Source organism: Temnothorax americanus, unplaced genomic scaffold, assembly GCF_048541705.1.
Source record: "Temnothorax americanus isolate GAGA-0224 unplaced genomic scaffold, ASM4854170v1 Scaffold37, whole genome shotgun sequence".
NCBI classification, from domain to species: Eukaryota; Metazoa; Arthropoda; class Insecta; order Hymenoptera; family Formicidae; genus Temnothorax; species Temnothorax americanus.
The window spans coordinates 937,666-959,170 of NW_027509515.1; the positions used below are offsets into that span (position 1 = coordinate 937,666).

At 43.5% G+C, this 21,505-nt stretch overlaps 6 protein-coding genes across 6 annotated transcripts; 4 read left to right on the plus strand and 2 right to left on the minus strand.

The window, feature by feature from the left end:
- The first annotated feature begins 33 nt into the window (after nt 1–33).
- Nucleotides 34–1,235, plus strand: Cpr92f (cuticular protein 92F). The gene is made up of 2 exons (XM_077414554.1): nt 34–114; nt 491–1,235. Exons 1-2 carry the CDS (start codon nt 103–105, stop codon nt 980–982), a joined length of 504 nt encoding a protein of 167 aa, XP_077270680.1. The 5' UTR covers nt 34–102; the 3' UTR covers nt 983–1,235.
- A 1,751-nt stretch (nt 1,236–2,986) lies between these two features.
- LOC143901920 (cuticle protein 2) lies at nt 2,987–4,975 on the plus strand. Its single transcript, XM_077414553.1, has 3 exons — nt 2,987–3,132; nt 3,643–3,917; nt 4,441–4,975. Exons 1-3 carry the CDS (start codon nt 3,115–3,117, stop codon nt 4,652–4,654), a joined length of 507 nt encoding a protein of 168 aa, XP_077270679.1. The 5' UTR covers nt 2,987–3,114; the 3' UTR covers nt 4,655–4,975.
- Nucleotides 4,976–8,376: 3,401 nt separating this feature from the next.
- LOC143901919 (uncharacterized) lies at nt 8,377–10,482 on the minus strand. The gene is made up of 3 exons (XM_077414552.1): nt 10,316–10,482; nt 9,363–9,996; nt 8,377–8,761 (listed from the first exon to the last, which is right to left on the minus strand). Exons 1-3 carry the CDS (start codon nt 10,325–10,327, stop codon nt 8,568–8,570), a joined length of 840 nt encoding a protein of 279 aa, XP_077270678.1. The 5' UTR covers nt 10,328–10,482; the 3' UTR covers nt 8,377–8,567.
- Nucleotides 10,483–11,740: 1,258 nt separating this feature from the next.
- LOC143901923 (cuticle protein 2-like) lies at nt 11,741–14,818 on the minus strand. Its single transcript, XM_077414555.1, has 2 exons — nt 14,709–14,818; nt 11,741–14,318 (listed from the first exon to the last, which is right to left on the minus strand). Exons 1-2 carry the CDS (start codon nt 14,718–14,720, stop codon nt 13,839–13,841), a joined length of 492 nt encoding a protein of 163 aa, XP_077270681.1. The 5' UTR covers nt 14,721–14,818; the 3' UTR covers nt 11,741–13,838.
- Nucleotides 14,819–15,683: 865 nt separating this feature from the next.
- Nucleotides 15,684–17,738, plus strand: LOC143902026 (uncharacterized). Its single transcript, XM_077414722.1, has one exon. The coding sequence runs from the start codon at nt 16,318–16,320 to the stop codon at nt 17,053–17,055; it is 738 nt and encodes a 245-aa protein (XP_077270848.1). The 5' UTR covers nt 15,684–16,317; the 3' UTR covers nt 17,056–17,738.
- Nucleotides 17,739–18,004: 266 nt separating this feature from the next.
- LOC143902025 (uncharacterized) lies at nt 18,005–20,726 on the plus strand. Its single transcript, XM_077414721.1, has 4 exons — nt 18,005–18,106; nt 18,587–19,195; nt 19,406–19,589; nt 20,109–20,726. Exons 1-4 carry the CDS (start codon nt 18,092–18,094, stop codon nt 20,354–20,356), a joined length of 1,056 nt encoding a protein of 351 aa, XP_077270847.1. The 5' UTR covers nt 18,005–18,091; the 3' UTR covers nt 20,357–20,726.
- The last annotated feature ends 779 nt before the right edge of the window (nt 20,727–21,505 follow it).

Sequence of the window (21,505 nt, forward strand, 5' to 3'; positions counted from 1 at the left end):
TACTAGTTCCCCGCGTATCGTTCGCCGGCTATATAAAGTCTAGGTACGTAGCCTAACCGTACAGACAGAGATTCGCCTGATCTCGAATAGACGCGCGCAAGTATGAAGTCCCTTGTAAGTACACAGATATACTCTATCCCGATCCTTCTTATTTTCACAATTCTTTATTTTAACAAAAGTATTATATTAATTATTATATTTAAAAAAATTATTATTTTTCAATGATAAACCCTTTTACTATTAAAAAACGCAATAATATAAAAAAATTTAGATTGAGACAACATTCTGTACTAAGTTTATTAAAATTAAACTTTCTAGCGCAATGAAAATACTGCTTTCACATCTGTACACAAATTTTTGAATACTTTGCTTGTGAATTTTTTTGCAGCGTACACTAAGAGACTTTTTATAACTATTGTTATCGCTGTCTTTCATATAGTTTCCTCCTTTTATCTCAGGATTCGACAGATAAATCTCTTTGTTCTTTCAGATTGTCCTATCGTGCCTCACGCTGTCGACGCTGGCTCTGCCGACGCATCACGAGCCTAAGCTGTATCACGTGGGACATTACTACCACGGACCACCAGCCCCGCTGGCCCATGACGGCCGGGTGGTCGACACGCCGGAAGTGTCCCACGCCAAAAAGGCGCATTTCGCGGCGTACGCCGAGGCGGCTGCCAAAGCGGCGCCGCTTCACGTTGGATATTACGCGGGCGGAGGTCACGACGGGGGATACGCCGGCGGATTTGACGGCGGATTCGACGGGGGATATCCCGCGGGCGGAAGTTACATCGGTTACGCCGGCGGACACCACGGCGGGTACCAGAGCAAGTACCACGGTCCACCGGCGCCGCTCGGCAAGGACGGGCGAGTCGTAGATACGCCGGAAGTGGCCCACGCCAAGATCGCGCATCTGTCCGCTCACGCCGAGGAGTTGGCCAAGCATCTGCCGTACGCGTATTCCTATCCGCATTTCGCATGATGAACACCTTGTCGAGGGAATACACCACGGAAGGACCATTAACTCTCATTGCTTTCATCAATAGCGACTTCTTCAAAGAATTGTGTCGACGCGCATCTTGTTATACGCTCGCGTTGGCTGATGTGCATCTCGGGCAACATAAATATTATTTCATACACGCTATAAATGTAACGACACGAAAATAACAAATACAATATAACGTGTGAGTAAATAACAAATATAATGTGTGAATAAATAACAAATAAAATATAACGTGTGAGTAAATAACATTCATTGATTTCCCTCTCGTACAAATCGAAGGTATCGCTAAGATTCATTATTGCTTCGATATAATTATTAATTTCGTAACGTATACGTAATGATTTTGAATGGAAGATTACGGAAATTAATTATATATTCGATTTTTGTATCTTTTTTGATGTTTTGATATCTCCGTGCGTTTCTGACTTGTGAATAATATTTATACAGCAGATTGCAAATGTTTTGTTTCACGCGGTTGGAGTGCATAATAATTTTTCTCGCGGTTCTGCGGTGAGAAGTGCTGGACGACGTGCCGAGCTCAATTATGGTTCAGAAGCACGAGTTCAGTTGCCGATCGTGCGTATCGATCACTCACGATCGACTGCCACTCCGTCAAGCTCGACTAAACGCCCAAACACGTCGGTGTTGCGCGCGTTGGTGACAAACGCGCGCAATTCCTTTCAGATCAAACCAATAGGGCTTGATCGATGAACTGGCCAAGCGGCTGGTTGCGACACCGCTATCTCCGTTTTAGTAATTCAACAACTATTGTTATCGCCATCCGGTGACATACTATTGTGATTGATACGACACGTGCGGATAAATAATCCCTATAAACTGCGGGGCATAGTGGGTGTAACTCGTTGCGTGATCGTGGCCTAAAAGATAATGGCACGTGAGATACAATCGTAAATCGGTCTCGCGGGCTGTTATATCTGTTGCTTTCAATAAAATGCTAATGAAAATTTACTGAAAACTTCATCCATAGTATCCATAATAATCGATCATATATTTGTGCAAATAAAACGGAACTTATTTGTCATGCTTTCAATTCTCAAAGAAACACTGTTAAATATTAAAAGATAAAATTTAAGCCAATACCTAAATTAAATAACATTTTGTTATTTTTAACTACCATATTATGTGTCAAAATATTATTTTAACAAAATAGTATTATTTTAATTGATATAGTTAAATTAATTGTTTTATTTTATTATTAATTAAATTGTTTTAATTAAATTAACAATATATTGAGTAAGAGCAGTGGCGATCTATAAGAATGGTTAAAAATGACTTAAATTGAGTATAATTTGGCACTACAAATTTAACAGTGAAAAATTTTTAGAAGAAAAGTAAAGTATTTATTTCTAGAAAAATTTGGATAGCACACAGAGAAATGTTTCTTTAGATTTAATAAATTTTCTTAAATCTAAAAAAATGTATGCATAAATTTCTTTAGATTTAAGAAAATTTATTAAATTCTAAAGAGAACATTTCTCTCTGTGCATAATATATTTAATCGAGAAATTAAATATGTGGACGAAATAGTATAATTGAGTGAGAATCTCGGACGTTCTTTGCAAAGTGACTTTTGTAACTTATCGATTTAATTCCTGGCGCCGCATTTAAAGAGGCAACGTACGATGATGGGGATTGAAAGATCATTGATCTCGCGGCATCAGCGAGATCACTTTGGCGAAAGCCGGCGACTTAAATGACTGCGAACTATGCATCCGCGGGTGACGCGCATAGCGGCGCAGCATCTATGTGTGCATATTTTACTCGCGACACGAGGTCACGGGACACGCGCATACGGGTGCCATTGTTAACGCACGGCGTAAATGTTACGGGGCACGGCGTGTGTGCAGTTAAGGAGAACGTTTTTCCTGGGTGTGGTTGTTACCCCGCGAGTCGATCGCGCCAAGTCAGGCGGGGCACGGGCAGCCACAGCACGCCCGATCGAGACGCTCGTACCCCTATAAATTGCACCACGCACGTTGATGGCGGCTGTAATGCGGATCTAAACGTGCGTGCCCGACAACCGCACAGTGTCTTGCCCAGAGATCTGAGGGCGACGGGATACCTTTGGGATACGCAGGGTGATCGCCGCGATGATGATCAGATACGTCGTGAGTATATGCTGATGGCAAAATCGGGGCAAGGTGCTGCGAGGCGACGTGCCCGAAATTCCAGATCGATTTTCCCGCACTTGTCATCTTGATTAATATTAAATTCTCCTATGAAATTAATATTTACACTTTCAAAGTTTACTTTCTAAATCTTATTAACTCTGAGCCTTGTTAATGTCAATAATTAGTCAATCGTTTGTCAGTTTTGTCATCTAATCCTTCACGTAACTCTCCAGACAACAATGCCCAAAATCGAGACATAAAACATCTTTAAGATGTGTCGAAGACGTCTCATGTCCCGATTTTGAACATTGTGTTATTTGGGTCGTTATACTAATTGTAAGCTTAATCAATGTCATATTCTCTTCATTTCCATATCGTGTAAAGAAGAGGACTGTTCTTCCAACGTCTAATTTTGAACGCTTGCTCCTTATAAATGTAAAATGGATGTTAATAATAAGAAACAATAACAAAAAGATCGGATGATATATAAGATTCATTATATTGTAGATCCTCTTCTTCGCAATGTCGAGCGCTATTCTGGCGGCTCCACAGTGGTACGGGCCCCATGCTTCCCCGGCACCTTTGGGCCCCGACGGTCGCGTGGTAGACACACCGGAAGTCGCGCAATTGAAGGCTGCCCATTTAAGCGCTCTAGCGGAGGCTAACGCACGTGCACCGAAGGGACCGGGAGCTATCGGCGCTTACGTCGGACCCAGCGGATACGCTCCAAGCGCATACGCTCCAAGTGGATACGCTCCCAGAAATTACATTTCGCATTACAGGTTTGTTTCAAACACGCGTTTCTACCCAAATAAATCGGACCTCTCTGGCATCTTCATGCGTTCTTTTATTCAAACGCAACTAGATTAAACTTAATTTAGAAAAAAATTATCTTTTTCAAAATTTTATTTTATTTTAATTCCGTTCATCTAACGAGACCCGACTTAGCTAAACTTAACCCTAGCTCTAGCCATACTTATTTTTTGAAATCTTTATATTAATTCGCCGCACTTGGGTCGACTATGTCGCATTGTCATTTTCCTTTTAATTAATATTTTTAAGCTTGTATATATATAACAGATAGGAATTGGAAATACAGAGTCTGAATAAGATGTTTATGCTAATTTCAGATCAAGAAAATAATTTGAGTTTATAAACTGAACTTATTATAAGAAAATTGAAAAATTACGTTATTTATGTGAAAACCGGAAAATCGAAAAACGTGCAAAGCGGTCCACTGAACCGTAATGTGGCGAGCTATATAGGGTTTACTCTCTAAAATCGTCCGAATACATCACGTTGCAGCGGACCACCGGCACCGCTGGGCCCGGACGGCCGCGTAGTCGACACGCCCGAGGTTCAGCAAGCCAAGGCCGTACATTTCTCTCTCTACAATGCGGAAGCGCGGCGCGTGCCGGCCGGTCCAGCCGATCCAGTTGCCGTTGGCGCCTACAATCCATCCTGGAACAATGGCGCCTACGGTCCCGCTTGGGACGGCCCGGCCAGCAGCTACTATTAATTCGACTCCAAGGAAACGATCGGTTCAGAACGACACACTTCCGCTCGTTCGGTGGACGTCGACGATACCGGCGAAATCGATCGCGCGATTGGTCGCGCTGGACCCGCTCGTGAGGTCCTCGACGTCTTTCCCAGCTACCTCAAGAATTGGAAGACTAAGACAGATATTACTAACTACCTCTCCGATCAGTTCGAACAAACGATTCTCCCTCGCCGATCTTCCGATCGCACTTTCCAATGAACTTCCTGCCTGTATTTACAGCGTCGTGTTTCATGCATTTCCTATTTGTCACGCGCGAGTACTCGTACTTCCGTGGTATATGTAGTGGAAAAAATATATATGCATATGGGATAACAGTAGCGTAAAAATTTAACCATTTCGTGTTTCTTTGCACGGTCCAACACCCTTTGATCCACTCGTCTTGAGAATGTTTAAAAAAAAGTTTAAATATTTAAAGTTTAAATATTATTTCTAAATTTATGTAAGTCCAGAGATTCGAATATCTTTCCCTAAAGCTCGTATCAGACTACAGATTGGGATTGAGATTGGATTGAAATCTAATCAATCAGAATAAAGAAAACTGATCTCAAGTTTAGTGAACTTTGTTCTGATTGGTCAAATTTAGTCTAATACGGGTTTAAGAATTTATATAATAATAATAATAATAATTTATTAACTTCAGCTCACATGTCAAGAAAGCAGACTTGGTTTACAATATTTTCTTTCCCTAAGAATTTCTAAAAACTTTTGTATAAACGTCCGCGTTTTGAACGTGTTAATTCTGGCTGTTCTTCTTTGAATGAAAAGATTCTATTACATTCATTCGCGGCAATCGGTGTTTCACGGCACTCACTTCGATGTTATCGTATTCTACCGTTACTCAGATCTACTTTCGCCGGCAGTACGCGACACAAAAGATCGTTATCTGCTGAACTCGGTTGCGTACCTCGTTATGCACGATTAATCGCGTCCTTGCTAATGGCACTAACCGTCTAGGATCACGCAGGATAATCGCCTCAAACTATCTCGCAGTCGTAGAAACCGGTTTCCTCATCGTTTTCTCTTCGCAATCGATTTTTCGTTTCCTGCTGCTAATTGACATCAAGTGATTACAGATCTATTAGTTAATCTTTAATGAGATGTTCGTTGCCATGATTCGCTCCGCACGGTGTTTTCTACGCAACCATCCGCAACGCGTCAACGCAACGTGCATTCGAATGAAGTTTTTTTGCAAAACACGCCCGATTCGCGGACGACCGATCATGGATCACGGATCGCTTCCCTTCAAGGCGGTCTTCTTCTCGTTAGCTGTCGCTGCGCCTTTGAAAATTGACAGCCTATTGTTTAAAGAACGGTGAAACTCAAGCTATAGATTTCTGTCAAAAGATCGAAGAACAATTCTATTAATATCTGCCAGGTTCTCTTTAAAACCTAACCTAACCTGATGTCGATTTAAATCGTTCGTCGCATTTGATATGTTATAAATATTTCTAAGCAATTTCTTTCGATAAAGCAATATCGGATGAGTTATAATCTCTCATTTAAGATCAGTAGAGCAGCATGAGGGAAAAGATTATTTAATCCTACTAACAAATATCTGCCAGATTCTTTAAACTTGTCGACTAAAATCATTCGCTGCATTTAATATGTATTATATCGATATATCATAAATCTTATATATATATATATATATATATATATATATTATAAATCTTATAAATCTGATATATATCTTATATATTATAAATCTTATATTATAAATGTGTAATATAAAATATAATAATTATACAAAACACATTATAAATGTTTCTATTGTTTAGCAATTCCTTTTGATAAAGCGATATCGGATAGACTTCGTTTGAGGTCAGCCGGGCAGAGCGAGGGAGAAGATTACTTGATCTTGTCCCCGTTATAATCGACGCCGATCCGCGCGGTAACGTGAGACGGAAGAACTCGGTCGACTATAGCTCGCCGATTGTTGCGCAAATCTACGCAAAACGGGGTCTCGTAATACGTATAATGCTCCCCCTCCACTTTCCCTCGTACACGTAACGAGCAAGACCACGGTCGCGAATGCGCGGCTGCGATATTTCCACGCAGCATCCGCCGATCTTTGCGCGCGCCAGCGGAATTTTTAGCTCTTCTCGCGGGTAGGCGTATCGTCCGATCTTGTATCTTTATATCGAGGTCAGTTCAAGAAGTTGCGCAGGGTAAGGAGTGGGTAGCGAGGTTGCACACTCCGTCGCGAATGAAATCGGTTCTTTCCCCCCCCCCCTCGAGGAAACGCCTCGGTGACAGAGATCGACGATTTCTGGCGATCGCGACGTAAGTTCGTCAACGCGCTCCGTGATGACATCACCTTTGGCTCCGCGTCACTTCATTCTGGCGAATCTCCGAGTCTCGATTCTCCGATACTCGTAAACTCGTTCACGATCGATTCATCCTTCTTGCATATTCTGCATCGGTTTACGAGTTACGATTCCTGACCTTTTCGCGGCGGAGGTATTCCGAATCACGATGTGCACAGGTTCGTTCTCGAGGAACGAAGCTATTATTCCGCTCCCTCGCTCGTTTCTTCTCACGTCTTTCGTACACTGGTGACCTATGTGGCAACATCCACAACCGTAACGCGAGATGACTACGTTTCAATAAGATTTACATGATATTTCTCAGTTCCCAGAATTAAATCGCCATTAGAGCAGCAATCCGCCGTGTCGTGAACATCATATACGCGTGTGTTTTCCGAGAGATACGCAATGCGTAAAAAAGAAAAATATAATATATAATAATTAACGTGTTTTCCAATAAATTGGTGTCTGCGTGCGCGCCGCGCAAGCACAATACCGATTAGCTCCACGGTACATTGCGCTCCCTTTTTATTCAAGTGTCGCGATTCGGCTTACGTAAAACTGCGTGCCGCATTCGCGCCGCAATCCTACAAGACGATCGTTACGATATCGTCCCGCGGCGCGGGTGCACCGCAAAACGCAAAACTTTCCTAATCGGCCTCCCACGACGATCCGATCGCTCTCTTCTTGCTCTTCCGATTTCTATCTGGATTAAGACACAAGAGTTACGTCACGTACCGCCGCGATTTCTTCTGCGAGAAATTCTCCCGTATTTGCGATTCCCTTCGCGAATCCTTTTCTTTGCGCGTGTCAAAATAACAAGAAATATTTAATGAATTATTCATCTTAAACTAAATTTAATGCTGCAGGCATACCGAATATAGCGAATAAAAAAAAGTCAGTGCGACAATATTCTAATCCGTAGAAGTTAGTTAATTAAACACATTTGCATGCATCTTTACAGTCTTGAATTAATATTTTTATGGTTTAATAGTGGTAAAGAAACATTTCAGCCGTATTTAAACTAATTGCAAGCTAGACGCAACGCAAGATCGAGAAGTAGGCCAGCACGTGAATAGGATCTTTATTAAAACTTAATTGCTTATTTGACGTTGCGCGACGACGAGCTAGAGATATTAGTCAACGTATTATTTTGCAATCATATATAAATTACAAAATATCGCTCGTTAATTGACAATAAGAATAATCAACTTGTACCACTCTATTTTTAATTTTTTACTAATATAGATACAGAATTTAATATAATTAAAATCGTGCGATATTTTTATGTTAAAAATAGAAAGAAAAAAGGAGATTAAAAAATAAAGATAAGGATCATGATGGAGAGAACAAGGTTCGTTTTTTCATTAAATCTTTCTTTCAGCAGTCTTTATATTATATATCACACTTTTTCGGAATATTTAAAAATTTGTGAGATGTACAAGCGATTGATCTGCGTGGAGCGTCGCGAAAAACATGATAAATTCGTAGGAAGGGAAAACAATTTATTCATCTAGAGTATGTACAGGCACCGGAACATGTCGATCGACCGCGATCCGCTAGGTTCAGAAAGTTCCTAACAGATGCTGGGACTGAAAGTGATGAGGCTCAAAACCCGATGACGGATTGAACACTTGCTGCGTGGCGTAAGGCTGAGTTCCAGGGAAGGAAGATCCTGGGAATGCCCGCGAACCACCATAGTGTCCTAGATTAGGATTATAGTTGATGGGAGCAGGACCGGCTGGTGGTCCAGCATAAGCTGAAACAATATGAACAATATGAATAATATGAGCGATATAAATGAACGATACGAATAATATGAACGATAACGAACAATATGAACGATGCAAATAATATGAACAATACGAACGATATGAACAATATGAACAATATGAACGATATATGAACAACTTGAACAATAAAACACCATTTGGAAAATACCCAGCAATTTCAAGGAATAAAATGGATATAAATGCAAGAGTTATTATGCAGCAGGAGGGGAGACCATAATTAGAATAATTTTTTGTAAAATAAAAATATCCTTCAAAATGTCCTAAATCGTAGCAATTTATATTTACGTTTTTTCTATTTTAATTTATTACTCACAATCAGAGATGAAAAGTTATATTATATTTCTATGCTCAAGTAATGCTGAAAACTCTTCGGTCTTTAAAATACTTTATCCAATTTTTCTGTAATTTTCTTGTCAATCTTTTAAACTTTCACATCTTATACTTCGCGTTATGTTGCCGCGAGCGGAACTTCAAAACATGTTTCTTATCCACGCCCTACGTCAACGATTTACGCCGCGGCCCACGCAGCGGGTCATCCGGTCTCTTCCAGTTCTTCGCTTCGCTCACCTTGACCCTGATGGTCCTCGTTCGGGTGATCGCTCGCGTGTTTGTAAGCCCGGGCCTCCGCCTCGGCGAGTTCGGCTAGTCTGGCTGCCTTCAGGGCCGCCACTTCCGGCGTGTCTACGACCGTCCCGTCCTCAGCCAATGGCGCCGGGATGAAGGTAGTAGTGGTCTTCGTCGGTAGCGAGTAGCTCTTCTGCCCCACGAAATTAGCCCGTGCGTTGTATTGCTGCGGTTGCTGGTAATTCACCGGGGCGTAGATGGGCGCCTGCACGTGGTTAGACGTCTGATATATCGGAGTGGGTTGCTGGTAGCTGGCCTGTCTCAGATAAGGCGTCGCGGTCGGCTGTACGGCCGAGTAGCTGTACGCGGGCGACGATATCTGATTGTAATCGGACAAGTGTTGCTGGTTCTTCTCGTTCTGGGCCGCGCGGGCGGCGGCCTTGGCGAATTCGGCAAAGTGCGCGGCCTTCGCCTGCGCCACTTCCGGCGTGTCGATGACGTTGCCGTCCTCGCCGACGGGAGCGGGCGGCGCGTAGCTCGGCGGGACTTGTTGAGGGTGGTGAACCAGGGGATTCCCGTATGGAGACGAACCGACGTACGCGGCTCTACAGGTCGCCGCCGTGGCGAGCAGGAAAATCTAAAAGAAAACAAATGAATTGGAATAATTAGATTTTAATTTGACTTAAGAGAAATACGTATTTATAAAAAAAATATTATATTTTATGTATTGTTCCCAAAAAGTGTCATTTCGACTCGGAATCATCTTGTGGAAGGAATTTGATAGAACCGATGAAGTTTAGTATTGGTAGTCGTTACGAACTACCAATATGTAATCGACAGTTAATCCGCCGCTTATCGGGTCATCTCGTTGCGCGATCTCGATCGGCATTTCTCGCTGGGCGGTTTCGTTTGACCTACCCCAACCTTTCACTTTCCTTTGTCCCGGGATCACTCACCAGGCCTCTCATGACAATCCAGAGGCGTGTATCCTTCGCTGTACTCCCACACACCTTCTGCACCGATAAAAAGAGCGCTGTCTGTCAGTACTCGCTCCCAGGAGTGAGGGACCCGGACCGGGCGTCGGTTCGGTGTTTTGTGTTCCTGGAGAACGGCCGGTTGGTACCATTTATAGTCCGCGCATTCGTCCGTCCCCTCCCACGTTGATGCGATAGCCGGCGACCTGGAGGGAGCCAGAGGTGATCGGCTAACCCGGGTGGCCCGGGAAGTTCACCGGAAAGATCGGAAAAGCTATTATCCTCCCTTTCTCTCTCTCTCTCTCTCTCTCTCTCTCTTTTTTATCTAGTTTTCTCTATCTTTCCTCAACCTTGACATTTGAACGCGGCTTCTGCACTTCGTGACCGGAAGCGTGTCAGTATAGCTAATGATGCACTCGATTGAATCTTAATATTATAGACATAAAATTGCCATCGTTTCTTCGCAGAGTGGATTTTCATTTACTGAATTAAAGCTGAAAGACATTTCATCATTTACAGTATTTACATCAATCGTCTCTTACAATATTCATTAATTTTTATAAATTTTTTCGGCAATAATTAGCAACGCGAATGATTAATTCTCTGTTATACCGAGTTGCATAAATCAATCTGGCATCCTTTTATCGAGAAATAGATATATATTTTTCACTCCTGCATGATCCTGGTTAAATCATGTCACCGATAGAAGGGATCTCTCACCGTTGAAAAACAACAAAGGCATGTGTTGGTGCTAACTCACCAGCCCTGAGCAAACGAAGGACTCGAAGTCGAAGGACGAGTTATATTAAAAATGCATTCTCACAGTACAAAGCACATTGGTCGTAATGCATTTATGGTGTATACGGACCTGCATGATTCGTGCAGTAAATTCACACAAAAGTCACTCTCTACTGCGATCAAAAATTGTTTCTTCAAATATTTATTATGTGTAAACATAGCAGAGCTACAATTGTTTCTAAAAGTGTGATTTTAATGACGTTCATTTGTTAATTTTAATTCGGCATTATCAACAATAAGAAAAAATGTAACACTATTACTATATAAGGTAGACTTTATTAAATTTCAATTAATCTAAGAGCTTAGATTAATATAAAATTTTAAGAATAATTTAAATTTTGAGTCTCAAATTAAATTTAAATTTGGACTCAAATAAAAATGATATTTAGACTCAAATTATTTCGATAAAATTGTCAAAATTACTTAAAAACTTTTTCTATTACTGAATATTACGACAAATACAAAGCAGTTATAAAAATAACATTATATTTATAGTGTCTGATTTGTCACACTCCCCTAATGCCGGATTAAGCTGTTATTCTTCTAATTTAATCAATAATATTTTTCAGTTCAACGCACTGAAGACGATTGTGCATTTTTCGCGAAGAAACATATATGTATATCTAATCGAGTATATGTTAAACGGATATACAGTGTTCACACGTATTTCGCGCGAACACCTTTGACACTACATGACGTGAACACCTTTGACAAGCCCATGCTGCAAAGTGCAAGCAGATAAATGCAGGCAAGCAAGGTGACGTATTGCTGTCATCATACGCGACCGCGCCTTTCCTCGCCGTTGCCCTATTATCGTAACTTATCGATCTTACGATCTTCATCGCTATACGTTCGATCGAATCAACGAGTGACCTATTGACCACCCGTGAGCCAGCACTCGCTCCGCCGTGCGCAGCGTGTCGATTACGATATGAAAGCGACAGTGAACGACTGTTTAACGCGCGCTCAATGTTAATCTACAGTATCTAGCACCCTATCCCGCGAGACGCAAAAACATTCCAAACTGAACACGAGCGCGCGAGCGAGCGAGCCGAGCTGAGGAATTTTCGTTCTCTCAGATTGGGCAAATCTGCGCACCGCGCGACACTCGGTGAAACGCGAGTATCGCGAAACGTCACGGTAATCGGCGTGTGTGTAATACGAGAAAGCGGGCGGCGGCAATTCTTGCTCCCTTTTCCTCAGACAAATGCGCTCGCGACAGAATCCGCCGATTGCATACCCACGCTGGGCCTCTCCGCCAGCGTCTGAGGTTGACCCGAAAAATCAATTGTGCGAGAAATGACCGAAAATCGTGTACGCAACGAATCTTTTATTGTCGTCGTCGTCTCGGTGATTATCATTATTGTGGGCAAGATTACGTATTCTCTCGGCGACATGGGATTACGAGAAGCAACCAGTGTACTTTTTACGGTCCAAACTATTTCTCGCAAATGAATGAAAATGAAGTATTTCATCTTTAGTTTCATCCAACCAATTTAACATAAATAAATAAATTTTTATCATTTGTAGAAGAGATCTTTTTATGGAAATCCCAAAAGTATAGCTGGCCAATTATAATTGCAGATAAATTTGAATAGTTCAAGAATTATACTACCGCAACGTGTTACGTCGAGTCTAATTCGACACAGGGCTGCAAAAAGTTAAGAAGTATTTGTGGGTCTTCTTAACGACAAGTTTACAAATAGCGAGTGTATTAACACGATAATTTTCACAGTCAACAGCTTCATTCGTTAAATCGTAGAAGACACGTTCCCAAACGACTGTATTCGAAATTGAATTATTAAGATGCTTTCTCGCAGTGCGAACACGCGGCTGGGAAACTTTTTTTCTGGGACCACGGTCTCTTTAATGGCGTTACTTTGTTACTTCGAACAGCCTCGCTTAAGTTTTGTACTTATGATTAATAGACTCGCGAACTCCATGCCGGTTGTATCGGAAGAATCAATAAACTTGTCATAATAAATATTTCAATGCCTAATTATACATTCTTGATATATATGTGTTTCACAAACTTCTCATATACAGCTTCGTAATAACTCAACCAAGAAAAGCATGACGATGTGTGCAAAATAAATAGCTAATTTTATTTTAGAAATTTATAGTAATGTATGATATTTATATAAGATTAAGAAATATTTCTATACAATTTTTTATTCTTTGACCAAAAATTTTTCGGTCAACGAAAAAAAGTTATATGGGATTATATTTAATTATCGTTTTAAAAAAGTAGAAATAATACCTCTTTTTTTAAATACTAAAAAGAAGTCAAATATATTGCAATGAAACATTTATAATGAAATATATGTTTATTAATCTCTTATCGATCTCTTTACATGAGACGCGCCTGTTAGAACGCATTCCGGCTAGCACATATTGCTAACTACCAGACTGCATCCTTACAGACCAACGTAGATTTCTACGCAACTTTTAATTCTTATTTGAAACTTAAAAAAGATATTTGCTCGTAGTAACAATTAACTCTGTAACAGTATAAGTAGAAAAAAAAATTAAAACATTATGGCAATATTAAAATTTGCAGCTATCCTATAATACGAAAACATTTGAAATTCCTGATGTGACTTGAATTTATAAGAAAAAGAGATAATCGAAATAACTCTGCCGGATTACGGCGCGCGGGTGGCCCAGATATATTTACACTTTAATGTGGATGGCACGCTTGTGTGTATTAACGAAGATAGTATTGAACGAGCGGCGCGCTGCGGTCCAGGACGACCGGCTGATCGTAGTAGACCGATCTCACGGCTTCAAGGCCGAGGTTCTCGTTGATGTGAGCCGCCGCGTGTTCCGCCTTGGCGAGGGCCACTTCCGGCGTGTCGACGACGCGGCCGTCGGGCCCGATCGGTGCGCCGGAGACCAGTTTCGTCGTCACCGCGATCGGTTGCACCAGCTGCGCGCTACCAACCAGGGCCGCGTCGGACGCCGCGACGTAAGCGAGCACGTGCTGGTCGGCCGACCTAACGGCTTCCGCGGCCAAATTAATCTTCTCGTTGACGTGAGCGGCCGCGTGCTCGGCCTTGGCCAACGCGACTTCCGGGGTGTCGACCACCCGACCGTCCAGACCAATCGGAGCACCGGGCACCAACCTGGCGTAGTAGAACAGCGGCGAAGCGGCGAAGGCGCAAGCCAGGATGGCAGAGAGAACAATCTGGAGAGAACATGATATCACGTTGCGATATATAATCTTTAAATATTTATTTAATAAAATCTAGAAATTATATATATGTTAATCTGGTTATAAGCCTAGCTCTAGCTTATGCATCTCATTCGTTAGATTGTATTTTAATACCACTAACATGAATAAATATATTTATAGAAGTTAAAAACCTATCATATAATTAACGTAATTCTTGAGACTATAAGAAATATGAAATTTGTGTGTATCAAAATAATTGAAACAAATAAAGTTAATAATTAAATCAATCTATCTCTATATCCAATCTATATTATATTCCTTTATTTTTAATATTAAAATAATAAAAATTGCAGGTATTACTACAATATTTGTTATTAAAACAGACTTTTCACTGATACTCACCAAGACCTTCATGTCGAACGAAATTACTCAGCTCCACAGCGCTGCCGATCAGGATCAGTACTCGCCAAGACGCTTGGCTAATGTGTCGTGCACTACCCTGTCCACGCGGACTTTATATACCCCGTGGGCAAAAGAGGCTTTGTGGCCAAACCAGGCGCCGCTACCAGGATGTAACCCATCGCAACGTAAATACCAGTGTCCAATAAAAGCCGTCACGTATCTGACATTGACGCCCCGTCATCTCGCTCCCGTTCGCATAATCGCGAATCGTATCAGCTTCGTCGGTCCTTACCAGTCCTCATAGCGCGAAACCTATCTAAATTGGTCCCCCTTCCGATTCGATTAATCAAAACCTGCATTAAAAAGGATCGATTGAGCGATTCGTCGCGCTCGCCTTTTTTGAAGTCGCCAATTTATCGTAGGTGATTCTCCTTCCGTTTTCTTATTCCGTTTTATTTTAGGTTTAATCGCTAACCGCTGACGTAAATATTTACCCTTTGTCTCCCGGAGAAACGTGCACAAGCTTCTTTCGATAATGAGAAAATTCTCTATTTTGTTAATTAATTACGTAATACTTATCATGATTAGTATAAGCACTAGCTGTAAATAACCATAGTATGAAACTTACGTAATTAATTAAGTGTAAATGAAATGTAAATTAATTTTGCCATGTAACACAAATTCTTTTAACTTTTTAAAAATAAAATTTGCATGAAATCACTTATTTCAATTTTATTTTTTAAGATTATTATTGAAGATTAATTTTCATAAGATTTTTAAAATTGTTTATCTAAATTATAATACATTCATAGCACAATCATCCAGCTTGGTTCGTTAGCCTCTTTTATATCCTTTGTTTTTAATTTTTCGAACCTTGAGTTATTATTTTTTTAAGATTATTGAAGAAATGTGTGTGGGTGTGTGTGTGTGTGTGTTTCTTAAAATTAACAAGTTCACTAGACTCAATAAAAAAAAAAAAATGCTCAGAAATGCAACAAATGGATGTAAATCGACGAATCTATTTTCGCCGAACTAATCGAGGATTAAGTAACGCGACAGGTATGCAAGTAGGCAGGCATCCAGGCATCCTTACCTAACCGAGCAGAAACGACAATAAGCCCGCTCTAGAACCTGATTACGCGATCGTACGTAGCCTTCAGCACGCGTCGTCTCTCTCTCTCTCTCTCGCAGATGCAACCTTCTAGATCACGGCCGATCTGACGGAGAAATGGAAACGGGATCGGGTGTCTTCCCGACCTCGTAAAAAAGAAACCGAAAGAAAATCCCTCTCCGTTTCATCTCGTCATCCTTCCTCGCCCCGCGCTACAACTACAACGTTTTTTCTTTCATCCGGCGTAAACTCTCACTTTACAAACAGGCTTATCTTACCCGATGCGAAACGGAAGCAGCTGACCACAGCTTTACAAATCGAGATCTCTCCCACGCGATCGTTCTATTACGTGATCTATGAGGGCTATAAAGACGATCGCGACGACTGGACCGGTGCGTGTTATCTAGTGAATCCCGTTACGCGCTTATACTCATTGTTTACGATTGCGTGGGACCACTGTGTCATTTTCGGCGCGACTAAATAAATAAAACGTAAGAGATGACGCGCTTCGCGATCGTTCTACTCGGTTTGACGAGCCTGGTCTCGGCCAAACCCGCTTTTCTGTCCGTACCCTTGACGTACGCGACACCCTTGGCACCCGGGACGCAAGTCGGTACCAACGACAGAGTGTTGGACAACTCCGAAGTCGATGAGAGAACGGGGGTGGCGAACGAGGCTGCGAGATCGGCCGCTGGATCTCAGCTGCTACAAGGAAGACAATCGTTTTCGCTTGTTCGCGACGATGTACCGTCGATCCTAACGTCTTCCGCGCCTCTCGGCGCCGACGGCAGGGTTGTGGACACGCCGGAAGTCGCGGCCGCGAAGGCGGCTCACGCGGCCGCGCACGTCAACGAGAGAATCAACCTGGCGCACGAGGTGGCGAGGTCCGGCGGTGATGCGTCGGATTCGTCTGACGTCGCCGACAGCGATCCCGACGGCAGAGTCCTGGACGCGCCGGAGGTCGTGACCGCGCGCGGCAGCGGAAAGATCGACCTGGTGAACGGAGCTGCGAGACCTGGCGACGCTGTCGCGCGCACCGTGAACGATCGGCTGGTGCCGTTGGTGCTCGGGAACGGTGTCGTCGCTGCTCTCGTGCCCGTCGGTCCCGACGGCAGGCCGCTGGACGTGCCGGAAGTAACCGCGCGCGGCAATCAGATCCTGGCGAGCGACGTGAGGTCCGTCGACGCTCTGGCGGTTGCTGGTCCGGCGCTCGCTTACGGCAGATTGATTTACTGAAGATGGTTTTACCGACGCGCTTGAAGAAAATACAGCTTACTTTATATGCGTAACTTTGTATCGAATAATTGCGGAATTTTTCAGATGACAATCATGTCATAAGCTATTTGTAGATCTATATATATCAGGGATTATGTGTCACCTTTTCGACGAAAAATGGAGAACTCAATAGGACAAGAATAAACTAAGTTAATCATCTGACCATTTTTTGCTTGCGCACACAATTATTCTCACTATTCTGTACTACATATATAAAAATAAATAATGTACACACACGTGAAACCAATATATCGTAAAGGAATAAAATTCTTTCCTTACACACAAATATGATACCTCATTTAATCCGTTTGTACTTTACGCCAAGCTATTCGACTCGTCTCGATAAAATGCAAATGCCGAGACGGCGACAAAATTTTCCATATTTCATATTGATCGCCGCATAACTTCGCGTGGCAGAGCCGCGCTAACCAGCCGAAAGACCATCCCTCGCATCCCTTGGCGAGCGACCGGCGTCAGCGAGATGGCTTTCGCCAGCTCGAGAGGCGTTCCGCGGATACACGAGCGAGGTATAAATCGCATGATAAATTAGCGATAATCCGCGTCGGCGTCCTCCTCCTCGAGATCCCTCTTGGCTCGGCAATCCCCCGCGACATAACGATCGCGCGGTGTTATGCGCGACCCTGACGGTCGACGTATTAGGGCATAATCGGGCGGATACCGGGCCCCGCGGGAAAAAAGCGCACCGTCCGATGGACACTCTCGACGGCGAGGCGAACGCCGCGAAGCCGGATTCCGAAGACCGCGACCTCGAAGGGGCCACTCGCCGCGACAAGTTCTCTCGCCGCGATGGCCCACAACGCGGCGACTCCTCGCAAATTTCTCGCGATTCCGAGGGAGGAGGAAGAGGACGCACAGGAGGGCAACATCATCGCAACGCGCCGCAGGGCGTGGTGGCACCGTGACTGCGTGCATATATAAACGTGTCCTGGCGCCCGTGTCGCGTCGAGGATATACCGGTGCCGTCGATACGATCGCCATGAAGAGCGCGTCCGTAAGTGCTCGTTCCGCGATTCCTCGCGTAGGAGAATCGCGTATTCTAACAATAAAATCTCTCCAGGGTTGGTCCTTGGTAGAGTTTAACTGCGCGCGTCAGGATTACCACTGCGAAAGGTTGCTCGGAGCAGATCGGGAACTTATCACCCTCTTGTCTTTAATTTTCTCCTATTTGAAAAATTTATTTGCCTCTTCAGAAAAGACAAGTAAAATTTTGTTTTGCGCGTTTTACGTAGCTAAATTATCTCAAGTTGAAATTCGTAGTTTGTTACTTCAAGCGGCTCTCTTGATACAACGGGGATTTACTCCTTGTGCCACTCCCGCAAAGTAAACCGCTGATACCTGTCGCGCCGTAATATTATCCGATACTAATCCTAAACACCTAACACCTCCCGCGCATATCTGATCTGCGATACAGATCTTACAAACCGCAACGTGAGTTGTGCAAATTATGAGTTGATTTTATATATAATTTTAGTTGTTCCTTGTCTTCTGTTTGATCGTCACCGGCTTTGCTAAGCCGCCGCCGCCGGTGCCGGTGTTCCTCAGCTATCAAGACAGTCTGGGCCAGTACAGTTTCGGCTACAGCGCGCCAGGCTCGGCCAGGTCGGAGGTCAGGACGTCCAACGGCGCGACCAGAGGCACTTACAGCTACGTCGACGGAACCGGGGTTATCCAGACCGCGCAGTACGTCGCCGACGGCGAGAATGGGTTCCGAGTGATCGCGACGAATCTCCCGCAGGCGCCACTTCCGGTCCAGGACACGCCGGAAGTGATGGCCGCGCGCACCGCGCATCTTCAGGCCCTGGAACTGGCGGCCAGGAGGGACGAAGAGGCGCAAAATCGCGAGGAGAATCGAGAGAATGCGCGTGAGAAGAAAATCGAGGGGATTGAGGGGAACCAAGGTGACGCGAGTCTCTCGACACGACTTTCGGGAACCGAGATCACGGAAATTCCATTGAACGAGGGGGAGCGAAAAGCGTTGGCGAACACGAAGAATATCGAGCTGAAGGACAGTGACGAGACTCTGCAGGCGGTCGTTTCGACAAGCGGCATTGGCAAGGCGAGCGAGACGAGCACGCAGAAGGTACGTCAACCGTGAAATGCCAAAGACAAAATAAATTTACAAAATAATAACGGAATGGTATTAATGAGTTGTTAAACATTTTCGGGTAGTTACTTCGGTCTTTGTAAATTTTGCAAATTCTCCAATGAAATACCTAATTTACGAGCGTGTTTCGAAATATTCCGCTCCAAAATTCTCTCCTCATCAGCATTTTTGCGAAACGGTCCGCAGGAATTCGCCGGAAGAGTACCGCAGGAAATTATCGGCGGCGCAAATATCCCGGCGATCCCATTAATCTCCTCGCACGTGTCGCTGTCTCAGGCGTTGGGACGACACGCGGTACCGGTATTTCGGATCTCCTATGGAAACTACGAGATCGAGCCTTCCATCATACCGGAGTCATCGATCGCTGAAGGTCAATTATGATTGTAACTCACCTTACCGTTCACTCTCTCCTCTGCTCTGATTGGAAATATCAAGTCGCCGTGGGCTATTTTGATTAAATACTTTTTTAAACTTTCCGCTCGGCATAGTTCACATCTATACTTACAATTCTTCGATTTATTTTGTGATTTAAATGCGTTTTGGAAATTTGAAGCCGCGAGGAAAGATCTTAGCTGTGTGATGCTTTAAAAATTATTTATTTTTATTTAAAAAAAAAACGAGATCATTCACTTATGTTTATCGCTTTTTTTCCGTCGCTCTTTCGAAGGTCGTCCCACTTCCGGGGCCGAGGACCGTCTGAGGTCACCCCTCTCATACCGCGACTGCGATCGGTTCGCAAACTCGTTCGTTTATACTGTAAATTAATTTTGCAACGAATCAAAGTTGTGCAAATTGCAGAGCAAATTATAAAGAGTAGCGCTAGGAATGCGAGCTCGTGCGAGAATCGACGCTGAATGAAAATGATTGTCTCGTCCGTTTTTCTCCGCAGGCGCTTTCCGTGATGTGATCACGCCAGCGGCAACAGCCTTGAAGAGCGCGACGGCGATCTCGACCGAGGGAGCGGCGACGCCGGAGAGGAAAGAATCGTCGCAACGTACGACCGAGCGGATTCGCACCGTCAACACTCTGCCGCTCGCACCGCTGCTGGGCGCGATCCCGCTGGGTTCCTCGCAGTCGAGCATCATCGGATACGTACCGTCGACGCCGCTTCAGTATGTCGCCTACAACGTTCTGTAAATATCCCGGAAAGCAGAAATATCCTGGAAAGTGTATGAGAGATTCGCGGGCGAACACGCGAAGAGTTGGAATAAAAGCTCGAACGAATCTGAAATGATCAGGCTGGATTTTGGGGGGGGGGGGGGGTTATTTTCCTTTTGCGTTTGTCAAGATATTTTTATTCTTCTTTACAAAATAATGCAGGATGTTGTCGGACAATACAACGGAGTAGTACACGTATTATGATCGATACTAAGGATAAGGATAATCAAAATCAGCGTCGTCGTCGCCATCGCCGCCAGCGTCACTCGTCGTGGAGACATTGGTATAGCGTGAGAAGTAATGCTATAGGTATATAAATGGGATATTGAACAGTAATGCCTAAAGGGGGGGGGAAAGAATCTGACTCAGAGTTCCTTACAGATAATGGATGAGAGAGCCTAATTAAGAATTATAATGTAAAGTCCGATAATAAAATCACGAAACCACTACACAACAGCCGTTGTATCTAACAGCTAACACGATATATTAATTAAAACAAGGCGTATACCTTCAACATTTTAATCACGTTTCAAGAGACGTCAGACAGGACGAGTTGGACACGAGCAGAAAATATCAGTGTTCAAGATTTCATTTACACACTCCGCCCCGTGAGTCTGAAATCTTTGATTTAATTGATCCAAGGAGAGTGGGATTGGCGATTCGAAAAGGCAACGTTATTTTCGAAACGCAACACGCGACATTGCCTCGTTAGATGTAATTATCTTTAAAATCGCGAGACAATTGTGCCGGACAACCTTTTGCCGGTTGAATGTTTATACGTGGCTCTACTTTTTTTTACTGGCCTGAGATTTTATTCCTAAATTCTGCATCGCGAAAAATCGCTAATGGTCACAAACAGTCGCGGCTGCGACTGCGCACTTTTTTTTTCGCGGACGATTTAAGCTTGAGATGGATCGCGCTCTGCGACAATTCATTATCACGGCAGAACGAACCTCAGCTATTGTAGCGGGCTCGTCCGAGATTAATTACGGCTTCATCTGCGCGTGAAAAACCGCCGCGCTCCGTCATGCGACACGCGTAAATCGTACTGAGGAGCGAAAGCGACGGGTTTGTCGATAATAACAGGACTGCCAATACTGCTTGATCGTTCGGTAATAATGACACAAT